The sequence below is a fragment of the Poecilia formosa genome, unplaced genomic scaffold (assembly GCF_000485575.1).
Source record: "Poecilia formosa unplaced genomic scaffold, Poecilia_formosa-5.1.2 Scaffold100, whole genome shotgun sequence".
NCBI classification, from domain to species: domain Eukaryota; kingdom Metazoa; phylum Chordata; class Actinopteri; order Cyprinodontiformes; family Poeciliidae; genus Poecilia; species Poecilia formosa.
This window is the reverse complement of record NW_006800039.1, coordinates 1,836,304-1,852,417: the sequence shown is the minus strand read 5'-3', so window position 1 is coordinate 1,852,417 and position 16,114 is coordinate 1,836,304. Positions and strand designations below refer to the sequence as shown.

General features: G+C 39.0%; 1 protein-coding gene across 5 annotated transcripts; it reads left to right on the top strand.

The window, feature by feature from the left end:
• The first annotated feature begins 852 nt into the window (after window positions 1–852).
• On the top strand, window positions 853–11,545 carry lhx3 (LIM homeobox 3). 5 transcript variants are annotated; one of them, XM_016674725.1, is made up of 6 exons: window positions 853–1,442; window positions 5,572–5,803; window positions 5,934–6,136; window positions 7,626–7,777; window positions 8,682–8,853; window positions 10,238–11,545. In XM_016674725.1, exons 1-6 carry the CDS (start codon window positions 1,373–1,375, stop codon window positions 10,669–10,671), a joined length of 1,263 nt encoding a protein of 420 aa, XP_016530211.1. In that variant the 5' UTR covers window positions 853–1,372; the 3' UTR covers window positions 10,672–11,545. The 5 variants fall into 5 exon arrangements, with proteins under 5 accessions (XP_016530211.1, XP_016530213.1, XP_007559053.2 ...); XM_016674727.1 differs by having other exon boundaries at window positions 855–1,442; window positions 5,632–5,803; XM_007558991.2 differs by lacking the exon at window positions 853–1,442 and adding an exon at window positions 3,053–3,839 and having other exon boundaries at window positions 5,632–5,803.
• Window positions 11,546–16,114: the final 4,569 nt, after the last annotated feature.

Here is a 16,114-nt window from a genome sequence, read left to right as displayed (position 1 = left end):
CATATTTATAGACACGACTTAAAGAATGCAGACCGAAATATTGCTTGCATTGCAAATAGCACGTCTCAGAGTTAATTAGTAAATCAACAGTTTGCTGCTTTGCCATCAACATGCTAATCATAGGCTACTGTACCAAAATGTGGCTATGTGTTGCTCGTAGTTGTTTTGGCTCAGTCAAAAGTCTGAATGTTTCGTATTTCAATAGTCATTTAATCAAAAACACTCAACTTCAAATTGGCCAAATTGATTTATTTTCATTTTATCCCTGTACAATTTTCAAAAAAATAAATAAATAAAATAAAATAAAATAAATGAATAATAGAGGTAAATGTATGCGTAAAAATAGTTTGTTAGAAAATAGAAATAGGAGAGATGAAAAGGCAATATGCTATTATGGATTTCCGTAGGAGTAATTAGAATTGGATGGTTTCTTGGGGGCCCTATGTAAGCCCAGAGCTTTCAAGCATGGGCTGATTTCACTTACACGAGCTCTGACAATATCTAAAAAAAAAAAGACATGCGACAAAGCTTATTGTCATTATAGCTCACCGGTTTGGTAATTTTGGCCAAGATGACAGCATACTCACACAACACACTCCTATTATTAATAAGCCATGTAGTATTAAAAACAAACAAACAAACAAACAAAACGGGAAGATGGGAACGCATAACGACAACGTCCAGCCTTCACGTCGTGCGTCTCGAAAGACTGACACATGAAACAAAACAAAGACAAGAAGACAGAGAGAGAGAGAGAAAGAGAGAGAGAGAGAGCGTGAGAGAGAAGGATAGGGAGAAAGAGAGAGGGAGGGCAAGAGCAGACCGCTCTCTGTGTGAGCGAGCTTTAAAGATTGCCACGGGGGGTGATGGAGCAGCACACACGCCCCCGCAGCCAGGTTGGAGGATCTCCTCCTTCAGCACCTTGGACAGAGGCAGCGCTGCCCGCCGGAGATTTTTACTGGAAGTGGGAAAGCGCAGGCTCGCAGTCGTGTCAGCTGACGCCGCTCGTGGTCAGACACTTCTTGCTGCCAGCCCAGCCATCATCCGGGGTTTAGCGCCAACGAGTTACTTCATGAATATTGAAGAAATCTTGCTCTGGGTGGGTGACGAAAAGGAAAAAAAGGCCATCTTTTTCTTATTGTTTCTCTTTCCTTTTCCTTTTAAACTTTTTTTTTCTTCTACCCACAAGAGAAGAAACTTTAACCGAGTCTAAAGAGGATACGCCGCAAAGAAAGTGTGATTTTTAGATCCCTTTCGCAGATTTTTTGATTTTTTTTAAATTATTATTATTATTTTATTATTATTATTATTATTATTATTTTAATCACAGGGCGCGTCGTTTCTGAGACATTTTTTTAACACTTCTTCAAAGATGCTGCTTGAACACCCAGGGTCAAGCTGTCAAAATTCTGGAAATTTTTCCCGGTACAGTTCGGGTCAAGGTAAGTCACATCTCCTTTATACAATTGATAAGGATTAGATTTAATTAGAAACAAGGTTTATATTCTTGAAGCTCACGTGTTCATTTTGGGGCCTACTGAAGTCTTTAAGTGAATATGAAATGGTGAATAATGCAGCAAATCACACATGGGCCACAAACGTCTCACTTCATTATATCCAAAGAAACCAAACTTGCACAAATAGAGAAATTAATAAAAATGCTGAGAGATACTTATTTATAGAAAAAAAATAGACGTTATGAATCCATAATGAGCAATCATTGTTGGAGAATCGCACGACCAGATGCCGTGCGCCGCGGCTGTCATTTCACACCACAGCCTGTAGTCGCCACGGGAGCGCAGTGAGACCCACTGCGGTTAAAGGCAGCAGGCTCTGAGCCGGACAGCATAAGCGACAGACAGCGAGCAGACGCAGAAAGCCGCTCCCATCCGCACAGCAGCCAGGCCGCATGTTCAACAGGTGTCCCATTTCTGGTCTGACAGGTGGAACACCTGAGGTCTGCTGGGATGAATAAGGAAAGAGATAAATTATTTGTTGTTGCAGACGTATGATCTTCCCATCAAAGTTGTGTGTTCGACACTTGTGTTATCCCCTCGCGTGCTAAATTTATATATATATATTTGTTTGTCAAAGTAAATTACAATACGAAAGGAATGGGAAATACACTCTGATACCGACTTTTGAAACGATTTGAACGATATCACTTTTTAGTCGATTTAAATTAAAACAAAAAACATATAAAAACAGCCGGATGTATTTGATCGTCTTTGCAACTTTCCCCAACTGACTGTCCATTACTCTGATGGCCATTTTATGGCTTTGTTGTCACATTACTGTTGACTCACCCCCTCCTCCTTCAACAGCGTCCGATCAATATGACATAAGAAATATCTTATCACAAAGCTGAAAAGTAACTGTGGGACCTATGAACCCCACACCTTTCTCCAAAACGCCTTTCATATACTTCGGAAATGCAGGCAAATGGGGCATTGATTTTAGATTCATCAGCGGGCCCGGCCGGTTTGTGGCTCTACCCGTGATTTCCCAAGGCTCTCTTTTGTGCCAAAGATCAGTGTCAATAAAATTCATTGGGGTGCTGGCCCGATCAACATGTTATTGAACAGCCAATCTCTCCCCTAAACAAACACTTGTCTCTGAATGCTCGGCTCACCTGCGTGAAGAAGTAGCATCATGAGTGTTGGTTGGATTTAAAAATATATATTTGTTGTAGATTATGTCAAAGGTTTTAGTTGAATAATAATAATAATAATAATAATAATAATAATAATAATAATAATAGCACTTATTACTATTATTATTGTTATTATTATTATTATTATTTAGCGTTTTTATTTTTTCGCTTATAAGTAGTTTGCTCTCACGATGTTTGGACCAATTGTTTACAGTTTGTACAATGCTAACATAAAACAAGTCCTGTGGGTTGAATTTGCAATATTTCCTTCTAAAGTTAATTCGTTTATTTATTTGTTTATTTATTTATTATTATTATTATTATTATTAGTAGTAGTAGTAGTAGTAGTAGTAGTAATAATAATAGTAGTAGTAGTAGTTAGTTAGTTTTTTTTCTTTTTAAATTTTTTACATAATTTCGATAATGTTTTGGTTACCTTTTTCTGCCTTTCCTATTGCTTCGTAGGCATGAAACTGTGTCATTTTTTGACGTTACAAAATTGACACTTTTTTTTTACTGATTTATTTCTTCAAACGATAACATGGGACAATTCATTCTTTCTGTTTTACGTCCAGGTAAAACTTCCCACAGTGAAACTGATAGATTACAAATCAAACTAGCCCGATATGACCTTGAACATTTAGAGAAAAATAAATTGTTCGTCGACGGTTTTTTTGTGTGTTTTTTTTAGGTAAATAAATCAAAATAAGATGTGAATGTAAGAAAGAATCATTGATCCATACTGTTCTCATCAGCAGCTTTGGTTTGACGCGTCTCTGACCGTCGAAGCTAGCTTCTTCTCCTCTTGCCTCCTGCTCATTCCTCTTCCGGTTGAGGTAGTCGGTGGATGATGTTGATCTATCAGCCTGTCGCCCAGGAAACGGCGCAGCCAGCGTAATCCGGCACAGGCTCAAAGTCAGTGAAGCATAAAAAAAAAACTCCGCTGCGCCCTGGCGAGCTTTTGGTGCGGGACTCTTTGCTGGCCAAATTTTGAAACCACCTGCCGCGCGAGGTTTGGCGTGTATATCTGCTTGTGCTTGTGGATGTTCGAGCCAGACTTGCCTTACTTTTTGGCGTAAATCATGAGGTATGGAAGGGCATCCTGAGCGTAACTGTCCCAAAGAGGCACCAAGTAACACGGAGATGCTCCTCGCTCTGCTGTCACACAGTGAGGAGTTACGGAAAGGTAAAAGCTACAGGCACGATTTCTACGTCTTTTAAATATTATTTATTTAACAAACGTTTCTCTGTAAAGTATGACTCAATCTGCTAAATTGTTGACATGGGTTGGTGGGAGACGTCTTGATACGTTTAGTTTATTAAACTGGTGTGTACATCTTTCATATTGTACATTTTCGGGTATTTCATTTCCCGGAGGATCAGTTTGTACGATTACAACAGCTTAAAGAGCAGAGAGGACATGTCATTTTGCACGTTGGGACAAAAATATTTATAGGATAAACATTTGACCTTTGATCTACCTGAATTCAGATGAGCGAATGCAGTTTGGTCACAGTTTGAATCTCCGGATTTATTTTATTATTATTATTATTATTATTATCATCATTTTCTTGCATAATAAAAGTTTATTATATGATGCACAACTTCAGTCATGTAGAAAAGTGACCATTTATAATTTCAATTCAGAACGGCTTACCACGACAACATCAGATCAAAAACTATATATTACTATAATTTTTTTTTCTCCTAATTTTCCAGTTTTGGTGTTGCATGTATAGGGTAATAAACTGCTTTCCCCCACTGTAGTGGTGTAAGCCGTGAGACCACAGGCCTGCAGCTTTCTAGTTTTACCGAGCTGCTCTAAATTATGGATGACCTGGATACACCTGTTCCTGACGCCGCTTGCTGCTGCTGATGCAAGTAGAAATGGCTCCTCAATGTTTCATGACCTGTCCTCCCGCAGAACAATAGCGGCGCGACTCCTTGCAGGGGCTGCACGAAGTGCTTGAGCTTCTTTTAATTAGTAATAAAGAGGCCGAATAACATCGTATCTGGCATTTCGGGCATCTTTGTTTTGCTTCAGTTCTTTTGGTGTAGATTTATATGTTAAAGAACAGGCGGTATCAAGGTTTGAAGTGGTTGCTTATTGCAAGGTATTGACTTTTTCCTCCGGCACTTTTACAAAACTAAACCTTGGAAAATGTGACTTGTTCCTAAAGGCATTGATCGTTTTGTTTAACCGTGAAAATCTCCACCTTATGGTTTTAGTCGGATCCAGTTCTTAATTTAATATAAGTTACAAACAGTGTATCCTCAAGCCCAATTAAATTTGAAATGTTTCCTGCACGTTTTAGAAAGTATCCCATCTGAATTTTATTTATTTGTTATTTGTTTAACCGTCTTTATCCCTTTTATTATTATTATTATTATTATTATTATTATTAAAACACATGAAGCAGTCACAAACGTTGACGTAATCCCAGCATTAACTGAATTATTCTGATTTCATCTCTCAATAAAAACAACTGAGACATCATTCGAAGAGTTTACAGGCTATTTTCACTGGAAAAAAAATATATTTAGTCATATCGCAGGCCAGTGACGTAGTAAATAACTAAACATGACCAATCATCGAAAAAGCTTCTCTCGATCACCTGCCACAAAAACAAATAGTTAAGACATAATATATATTGTCTTATGCATTTTGGGTTTCGTTTATTTATTTATGTATTTATTTATCCTTTTCTATTATTTAGTCTTGATGTTTATGCAGGAATTCAGGCTTATTTTATCATTGACAAAGACCTATTTGCGGGATACAATTCCTATATTAAGCATGCAGTTTCATACGTATCCTTGTATTATTTCACAAAAAGATGAATGAATGAATGAATTTGTCACGATCTACCGTGAAAGGCCGTGCCATGTCATAGAAACGGGCGTCTTTTCTTTTACAGACATTCCCTGCCGTTGTCACCCGACATCCCGTGATTCCCGCTTTGCCTTTTCTCCGACAGAAATCCCCTTGTGCGCAGGCTGCAATCAGCACATCGTGGATCGCTTCATCCTCAAAGTGCTGGATCGCCACTGGCACAGCAAGTGCCTGAAATGCAGCGACTGTGAGGCGCAGCTTGCGGACAAGTGCTTCAGCAGGGGCGACAACGTCTACTGCAAAGACGATTTCTTTAAGTGAGTTCCCTACCTTGTTTTCTTTTTTTTTTTCCTTTAAATGATGAGTATAACTATTGATATAATTTTTTGTCATTATTAATTAATTAAATAGTTAATTAATTAATGGGAAGCCTCTCGTGTCCAAAAGGAGATTTGGCACCAAATGCGCGGCCTGTCAGCAGGGGATCCCGCCCACCCAGGTGGTGAGGAGAGCGCAGGACTTCGTCTACCACCTGCACTGTTTTGCGTGCATCGTGTGCAAGAGGCAGCTGGCCACAGGTGACGAGTACTACCTGATGGAGGACAGCAGGCTGGTCTGCAAGGCCGACTATGAGACCGCAAAGCAGAGAGGTGAGCCGACAGACTCCACAATCGCATGCGCAAACGGTGCCGTCAGAAATACTGCGCTGCACATTTGGCGATGTTCGCACCTGGAGTTGTATGTTTGGCGCGGCGGAGAGTTTCGTTTGCAACTGCGACCTGCCGGCGGTAGTTGCATCATTTTCAGCAAATCAGTCATTACTAAACAGAAGAAAGTTGAGAAAATATGAAAGGGGGAACGAGAGGGAGCGAAGTTTGCGCTCTAAGGATTATCTTCTAATAACTTTTGTGACCCCAAATAAGGTTGCGAGGGAGTCAAAAGTACAGCCTAGAAAGGCTGATCTGCGTGGGAGGGGAATTGTTGGCTCATCCAGGGCACAAAGATGATCTCTTTTTTGCAAGACTTGACCAAGTTATGAGCAAGCTTTGCGACTGTTTGGGGACTCCTGATCGCCTGGGGCGCCTGGGAAAAAAACAGCATGTCCAACAGGAAGTGTTGATGAAATACACTAAAGGAAATCCCTCATATTTTGAAAATGACATGAACAGAGTTTCAATTTCGAGCTAATTTAATTATTTCTGTTGTTTGTGTCTCAATTAAAGTTTATGTATGCACAGTTTCAAACAAGCTGCACCAAATATATATTTTTTTTGAAACTTTCAAATAATTTGTAAACTCAAACCAACCTTCAAAATATGCTACCAAGAACCTCTACAAGTAACACACACTGTAATTAGGTGCCCGTAGATCACTATAAATAAGCTATTTTTTTTCCTGTGGTCAGTTGTGAACACAACATCATTGCGCTCATCAATACTTTATTTAACGTGATTTAAAATGGAGCAGGTTCTCAGTCATATCCCTTTTTTCATTTCGGCAGCGCTTCTTTAGCTCACACTTTTGTGAATCCCAACAGGCTCATTCCAGGCCTGGGCAGGCTGAGCGTGGTCAGGGTTTTATCTCTCCATCTGTTTGTCCGTAATTTACATTGCTGATTTATGCGGGGAGTTAACACAAGTTTTTGCAAAAAATACACACGTTTATTTTGCTAATGACATGGTGCAATTATTCAGGCGGCGTCCATTTGGGATGATGGTTTTTGCAGGCACTTTGGAACAGATGTTCAGACAAGCAGCAAGTGTGTGTGCATTGCATTACTATAGTTCACAAACAGGGAGACACTTATCCTGCTTTGTAAATTCTCAAAGTTGTATATTACATATTATCTTCTTGCGGCTATAGAGATTATGTGCTTTTATTAGCATGTTGCACACCAAGGATGGTCATGTAGAGTTTCTCACGTCAACTTCAACGGCAGCTTTTCATTGTGACAGCAGCACTGAAAAAACATAAATCCCACAGAGCATTTATGTCTGCTTCACTTTGTGTCTACTTATGTTTCTTCTGCTGACTGTTGCATTCGTCTCCATTAGTTTCATGCTGGAGCAAATAAAAACAAATCATACAAAGCAAAAATTACTTTTAGAGTTACCGGAAGACCGCTTGTGTTTCTTACAGAAGCAGACTCCACGGCAAAAAGGCCCCGGACGACCATCACTGCTAAACAACTAGAGACGCTGAAGAATGCCTACAACAACTCTCCAAAACCGGCCCGCCACGTCCGGGAGCAGCTGTCGTCAGAGACGGGCCTGGACATGCGGGTTGTCCAGGTACAGTACATTATTCTCTATTAAGAGCTACTCCATTAGTGTCCTGACTTCATTATCAAGGGACAATTGAGGCTGATCTGGCACAGGCTCACTGTACGAACAAGTGTGCGTATAAACTTATAAGAGGAAGTGTTGAGGGTGTGGGAGGGGGGGATTTATGGCCTGATGTAGTAAAATGAAGTCGGCATGAAAGTCGGCGTTGTTTAAGTGCAGTCTCGTTAACAATACTGAGAGGGCCCCTCGCATATTGTCCGCTACTGCGGAGCCTCGCCGCCGCTTGCTGTAGGTGTTAGTCGTATATATTGTTTTATTTGCAAGGACAAAACTGGGGACAGAAGCCACTAAAATGCCCCTCATTATTCAGTAAAAGGGAAGGGGTGAAGAGGGTTCACGCGGGGTGGAATATCATTAAAAAGAATGTCGAGTTGCACGCTTTGTGCGCAAGTGACCTGAATGAATTACTGCTAAGTGTGAGATTAAGGATTCAAGTAAGGACAGTTCAAATTGAGACGTTACAGCGAAAGCAGGGATGAGTTAGGATCAAAAATGCGGAAAAAAAAAGTTTTAAATGATGTAAGGAGTCAAGAAGGTGTCAAGATTAATGATGTGATAAAGCAGATTTAGGGGGGAAACTGGTCCCAGGTCAAAGGTCAATATTCTTGTCTTGTTTTTTAAGCATGAAGTGATCATTACGGTGTGAAAATCACTAGGTTGACTGTTTTCTCTTTCAGATCAAGAGATTCATTTTGTAAAAGGAATGAAATAATTTTTTTTTTACATTTTTTTTGTTGTTTGTTTTTGATAAATCACCACTGGAAAATCAAGTGACCTTTTCCCATGTATCTTTTGGTCATCTACCTTTACATTTGCCATTTCCTGACATCGCGTTTCTTTCGCCCTTCAGGTTTGGTTTCAGAACCGACGAGCGAAAGAAAAGCGACTGAAGAAGGACGCCGGGCGGCAAAGGTGGGGCCAATATTTCCGCAACATGAAGAGGTCGCGAGGAAGTTCCAAGTCTGACAATAACAGCATTCAGGAGGAGGGCATGGACAGCGACGCTGAGGTGTCCTTCACAGGTATGTTTAGTCTCTTACAAATAAGAATAAGGTACAGACACATGGCATATCTCAGAGACAAGGAGACTGAAACATAGGCGTTATTTACATTGAAGTTCTTTGGTATTAACAGTGAACACTTTTAATATCCAGACTTGCCTTTTTCTTTCAGGGTTATGCAAAATATTTGCTGTTTCACCGATTTTATTGTGTATGACGTATGGTTCGCCGTAAGGTTCGTAGATACAGTCCATCGCTGCATTTGCCTAGAAATCATCCATCCATCCATTTTCTGAACACCCTTGTCCCTCAGTGGGGTCGGGAGGGGTGCTGGTGCCTATCTCCAGCTAACGTTCCGGGCGAGAGGCGGGGTACATCCTGGACAGGTCGCCAGTCTGTCGCAGACCTAGAAATCAATTAAAGATAAAAAATGATTTGAAACAGAATGCAGCACCAGCTACGAAGCATCTCGCACAACGTCGCGGAAGTGCAGATGTAGAGCAAATGGAGTTATAAAAGGCAGTAGTGAGAATAAGCATTGTAGTATAATGGATTATCTTTTCTTTGTTTGTTTCAAATATCGACATGAAGTCAAAGTCGGCTTAAAAAATCTCGTGTTGTTGGAGTAAAGAGAAGATGAGATGTTATGAAACATCACACGAAACAAAGAAAAGTGCATTCAACACTGTGTTTTTTTGCCAAAAAGAGATTTTAATTACGCAAAGACATAGATTACCTCCTCTAATTACTTTAACTAGCAAACATGACCTTTCTTAACATTTTTAGACAAAATGAAAGGGTTATATGCAAAATCTGCTCTTTGTAGCATAATCCATAATGTAATGACTGACCAAACAGTGACTTTGTTTGCCATATTCTTTAGCATATCCAGTTTTTCATCCAGTGTCAGTCATAATTGCAGAAGAACGCAGCTCGTATTGTCAGATAAGTTACGATACCCAAACGTAGGGAATCATCAACGACTCTGCTTTTGCCAGACAGACAGAAACATGTCAGAAAAGCTGCTACAGTAGCCAAGCAATTTGTCACTCTGACACGAATCTACATTAAAAATGTTAAAAATATCCACCCCCAGCAACATGAATGCAGTCCAATATTTTTTCTAAAATAAATTCAATTTGTAACAAAAGTTTACTTCTATGAATACCTGATGTTTGCAAGTCTTGCAAGTATATTCAATGACTTCAAACTAATTTAGTTTACAGATTTAGTTTAGCCTGTGATTGAACCCAATGATCGGATTGACTAATGAACATGTGTTTGCCTACACTTCAGTGTATAGGAGAAATATACAAGAAACTGATGGTATTCATTACTGAAAATTACTTAAAATTAGGTAAAACCAACCATTTCTTCTTTTTTTTTTCCCATTCGTGTTGCACAGATGAACCTCCCATGTCAGAGCTTGGCCACACCAACAGCATTTACAGCAGCCTGAGCGAGTCCTCTCCAGCTGTAGGAGGACGCCAAACCGGCAACAACCACAGCTCCTTCCCGCTGGACCACGGCACGCTTCCCTCCCAGGACCAGTTCCACGACATCCGCTCCAGCAGCCCCTATGGCCTCCCCCAGTCGCCGGGGTCCCTTCACGCCCTGCCGAGACACCAGCCTCTCATCACCAGCCTCGTTTACCCCGATTCGGGCCTTTCTATCATGACTCAAAGCGGCGGACCGGGCGTCAACCCCTCTGTGAGAGTCTCCATGGGGGCCGCCAACGGCCCCAGCTCAGACCTCTCCACTGGCAGCAGCGGTGGGTACCCGGATTTTCCCGCAAGCCCTGCGTCTTGGTTAGACGAAGTGGATCACGGGCAGTTTTAATTTTGACAGCAAGAAACTTGACTTTGTTGTCTCCTGCTGGCGTTCTTTTCGTGCTCTGTTGGACTGAAGAAATGCGGGAGTCGTGCAAAGGGGGCGGTGTCTGTGTGAAGTAGCAGAACACTGGTCAGATCTCACTTGCAGCTGCCAGATTAATAAGAGAAAAATACAAACAAAAAACTATCCATTTAAAACATTATAACATAATGTTTGCAAATTACCAATTTGTCTCTAAATCTATTCTTTGTAAATGCCACTCTGGAGTCTTTTAAAGCAAAAACTAGCTAGTGGAGGAAGAACTGATAAGGTTAGACGTTAGACACTTGTATTTTTTATTTATTTATTTTTTATTTTATATTTTGCTCAAATCCCATCATTACTTCTCTGATTTAACTTTATCACTTTTGGCATGATCAGGTGAAAAATCCAGTCCAATGCGCTGCATCTTTAAATGTCTGTTTGTTGCCAAATGTCTACACTTAAGTATATACGAAAATATACTTAAATATACACTTAACGTTTATGATCCATAAATGTGGAGACTTTATTTTTATACAAATCCGATTCTTGGACATAAAAGAAGGCGCTGGGCATGGGGACTTTGTACATTCTTGAAAAATGTAGATATCATGTTAAAATGGTACCCAGGGGTCCAATCACTTCTATGCATTTGGTGTGTTCTCAAATGTGTCTCGTTTGCTTTGTTGTACCGGAAACCATCTCAAAGATGAGCTGTAGAAATCGGAGTTGGGGAATTGGGACGGGGTGTATATGTTTGTTTATGTGGAAAATGTCTTATGTATTATTTATTCCCTACTGTAATTATGACAATTCATATATAAATAGCAGGACTTTAATAAATTTCACACCTTACAGAGCACGGAGCTTAGGTCTGTTTTGTTGGTCCACGAAACGGCGCATCTTACAAGCAGGGGATATCCGGTTCACCTCAAAGTATCCGCAGTTCCCTGCCATTCTGATAGTGAAACTAGAGAAAGCCTGCAGTTTGCCTATGTCTGCAAATTGAGTATCTGGCTACCTACCAGCACTGTATCAGGGGTTCAACAGCTCTTTAGTGGAGAAATTTGATGCAGTCAACTCATCAATTCAGAGATTACTGGGCCCTGTTTCCCCCAAATGCCCCGATGGGAAAGGAATCTCCAATCCATTATCCAAGAAGGGATCGAGTGCCCCTCGTGAATTTCCTCATTTGTTTAGTTATTCAAAGTCGGGTTCAATTAAATAGATTAAACAGTAAATGTCTGCGTCACCGTGTTTACGTGAGTGGCCCGTGCCAGTACGAGCGTGCGCGCGCTTGTATGTTTATGCATTTCCTTTTAGTGTAGTCAGCGTTCAGGCTCTGTGAATGTTTTTTTTTTGTTTGTTTTTTTAATGTTTTCATGAATACGTTCTTACATAATCTTTAGGTAATGAGTTTTACAGGCTGTTAGATTTATCAGCAATGGCGAGACGTTTGAACGTGCTTTAAAAGCAGGAAAAATAATTGTTTTTATTCGTCAAATGTGTTTTATAAAAGTATTTTTTTTTTTTAATCAAAGGTGACAGGTTCTTACTTAAAACTAAAATTAAACATAGCTTTAAAAAATGTAACAGAAATAAATGTACTAAATGCATTCAGTCAGAATTAACAAAATACAGAAAAACATTATAAAACATAAACTATTGAAATTCAGCATTATTGTCTCTTTTTGTTAATTGTTGTAGCATTTTGCAAGTAATCAAAGCTTTGCACATCTCGACCATTTATGCCTCTTGTTTGAATAAACATATTTTTCACATGCCATTTTAACAATGTCCGATTTTAGTCTTTTCCAGATGTTAAGGGGTCACAGGTCGTTGCTCAAAGCTTGAAAATTAATCTTTTTCAACAACTTGGATTCACAATTTGTTCTTTATCAGAGTGCAACATATTTTGTATTAAAATGAAATCCTCTCGACATTGTTAGTGTCTCCAGTATCAACCACAACACAGTTCTTCACAGACAGTATCCCTTTCTTTATGGACTTTATTTCATCAGCTGTTGTTTGGGTGTCTAGCAAAGAAAGGACACTTTTTTAATATTTTCTGGATATCCAGTTCACGTGTATGCACCACAAAAAGATTTTACATTGTTCTTTAACCCAATGTTTTTCAATAAAAACATTGCATGTGAATGGAAAATTCAAATATAATAGAAAATTGAAGTTTTGCAAGATCTCTATGTTTTTGTGAACAGGGACTTGACTGTTGAGACATAATGACAGCTATCAAATCTTTGCAACATAAGACAAGCGCTGTTGTTTTTCTGGTTCCTTCTGTGCTTTGACGCAGTTGTTGCCTTCAGGACGGCTCATAGTAACGCTGCAACAAAGCAACTTCAAATATTGTATATTAAGTCACTGATAGTAATGCCTCTTTTGCACAATCTTGGAAAAAACTCTTAGTATCAGATTAGTTGGTCAAATCTCATAAGTGTCCTGGTTTATGGAAATGTTATTTTAAGATTGTTTAGGCCATATTATGTTATCACCTATGCAAAGTTATGTTATGGGGTATGGGTAGAGAATATTATAGTAGTTTAAGTGAGAACTATTTTATCAATAGTTTTATTTCATACAGTTGCTCTAACTAGAAATACTTTAAAGATTATATGTAATCAGTTTAGTCTTTATTTGTCAGTCAGCTTTTGTCTTGTCCCTTTGTTGAGTTGCATATTTATTTGCTCAACAATAGTATTTTATGTTAAAACAAAAAGCTATATCATGATGGTTAACTCTGTGCTAAATTAAAAGGTAACATTTTAAAACATGACAAACGCTGAGGAGCAATATTACATATTTCCAACGTAGATAAGTGACGATTTCGAAACAGTAGTATAAAATCTTTAAAAAAAAAAAGAAATAAAAAGTTGTACATGGACATTTTAGTCTACATAATGAAAAGTGTATTACTCCACCTCCATGAAACATTACATATTTATAATTGCAAGATCCACCGGTCCTTATTATGCTTTGTTTTTGAGTGCAACCTCAAACTCCCCCCTCAGGTTCCCACAACAAGAAAAGGATATTCAATTGACTCCTTCCCGCTAATTAGGGGATCATAGCAGGGATCACTGCTGCCTTGCCAAAAGCAGCAGGTGTGTAAACTGAGCCAGAAAAACTTTGGTAAAAACTGTAAAGAGGTGAGAGTAAGGGGGCTCATTAATCCACTCTAACACCCACTTTGGTCAGTATGGAGGCAGTTTTTAATTGAGATTAGAAAAGAGAATTTGGTACAGAGAGGAAGCTATTTTTTTTTTTTTTTTTTTTTCAAAATCTATGAGCTTTTGAAGTAAGAAGTTAGTAATCGCAACAAGAACAGGCAAGGATTACCATGTTCCACTCTTTTGGATTGGGTTTAAAATCCACCATTTTCTGAGAAAATAAATGAGATTAGGTTAGGTATGCAATTTGCCAGATGAGCAGAACAAGGTTGGTTAACTAATACAATCTTACCTGTTAGTAAGTAGTGGGAAGCTGGCATGAGAAATAAAGGAGAAGGTAATGCAGGAAATTCAATACAATCTCATTTGGAAGGAATGAATCACAGAACAATCCGGTTACAAAGAAGTTTGGGAAGTGAATTCAAATGAGAACAAAGTACTAATTAGCTCAAAAATCTAACTTTAAACGGATTATGAAGAAAACATCATTGTAAAACAAAATCTGTAAATGAATAATACCAATTGGATTAATGATGGTATGTTTTTAAGACATGAATAAGTGCTGGTGGCGTTTTAAAAACTTGCAACGCCATATCATGATGTATTTGATTTTAAGATTTTAAGAGTTAAAAAAAATATATATATATGCACGCACTTATTATATTTGACCAATGTCCACCACAGAGGCCAAGAATGAAACACTGTGAACTTTCGGCAGGATTACACAAAAATTCACAGGAGTTGTCTGCAGAGACAACGTATCCGTCCATTTAAGCCACAGATTCATCAGCTAAACAATAATAGATAACTTTGTCAACCTAATATTTGGTTAAATATTTGCTCATCATTGAGCGTTTGTCCTTCAGTCTTTAAATTCAACATATTATTTGACAAAAGAATTAGGTTAAATCAAGTTTTTCTATAGAAGAGTAAAGAACAACAAGAAAACAACCTAGGAATTGAAAAATATTTAAATTACTGTGAAAACTTACAAGAATATTATTTTCCGTACGTTACACATGTAAATGATCATTTCACTGGATGCATAAGGCAGTTGAAGTTGCCTTATGCTTAGCAGCGTCGAGTAAACTGTTGCTTTTAACTGTCCTTTCCGTAAAGGACTCTAAGACTGGCAGGACGCCTGTTGTCTCTCAAATGGAGGGCTCACACACACACACACACACACACACACACACGCAACCACACGCATACACACTCACTCCCCAGCGTCGTGTCAGCTGGTGCTGAGTAAATCAGCTCTGACAATAACACCTCCCATGGGTCCTACACATCACAGCTACAATTCAGACCTAATGGAGCAGCAAAGGAGGGAGGGGGGTGCAGGGGGACTGCTTAGCTTGTGTGTTTTTCGGGCATCCCAGTCTGTGCAAATGTATGAATGGAAGAGGGAGTGAACTTATTTAGATTTGGGAATCCCTGAAGGACGGGACCGATGAGAGGAGGGAGAGGAGTGTGGCGCAGAATTCAGTCAGTTAAAGGAATTTGTTAAACTGAACGACGTCCTATCAATGAATTGTACAAGGGAATGTTAAACACACATACACACACAGAGTTGTTTAACTTTAGCATCTTTAAGAAAGTCAATTGTGTACACTTTAAGAGAAAGGCGCCAACTCTCCACATTCTCATATGTATGCGACAAGAAAGTTTGAAAAACACGGTTCTTGTGCAAAGACGGAGTGTAAAGCTCAGCACTGACCACCAACACAGGAGTTTTGTTTATGTTGCAGATTAATGGCATCTGCAGCTGCATTAGAGCAATGTAACTAATCAACATGGTCATTAGCGCGTGTTTTCACTGACAACTTTAATCAAATCCATCACAGCCCCACCTTCTTATTGCTTCCCACAAGCTGCATAATTATTTCTTCATTTCGTCCTCAGACAGGAATGCAATATTCATTAATATGTCTGCAATGGCTGACTGAAATTCATTTGGGAACTTTCATATTAGAAATGTATTGGCTAATGGATCACACAGCTCTTCCTCATATTGCCCCGCATTGAGCTCATCATTTTCTTTTTCTTTTTTTTTTTTTTTATGAAAGCATTGACTATGGTCATTAACCATGAAGCATCAAAACACTGATTTTCATATTGCATGTCTGTTAAAGAAAGAGCAACTTTATTTGAGCAATAATTATGACCTTTCGTTTGGATTATCTTGTGAAATTTGCAGTATGATAAAATTATATTTTCACTCAACTTATGACTTATAA

Coding starts and splice junctions, on each gene's coding strand:
- lhx3 (XM_016674724.1), top strand. CDS start 5,499: ATGAATGAATTTGTCACGATCTACCGTGAAAGGCCGTGCCATGTCATA. Junction 7,778..8,681: donor TGGACATGCGGGTTGTCCAG/GTACAGTACATT, acceptor TTCGCCCTTCAG/GTTTGGTTTCAGAACCGACG. Junction 8,854..10,237: donor CGCTGAGGTGTCCTTCACAG/GTATGTTTAGTC, acceptor CGTGTTGCACAG/ATGAACCTCCCATGTCAGAG.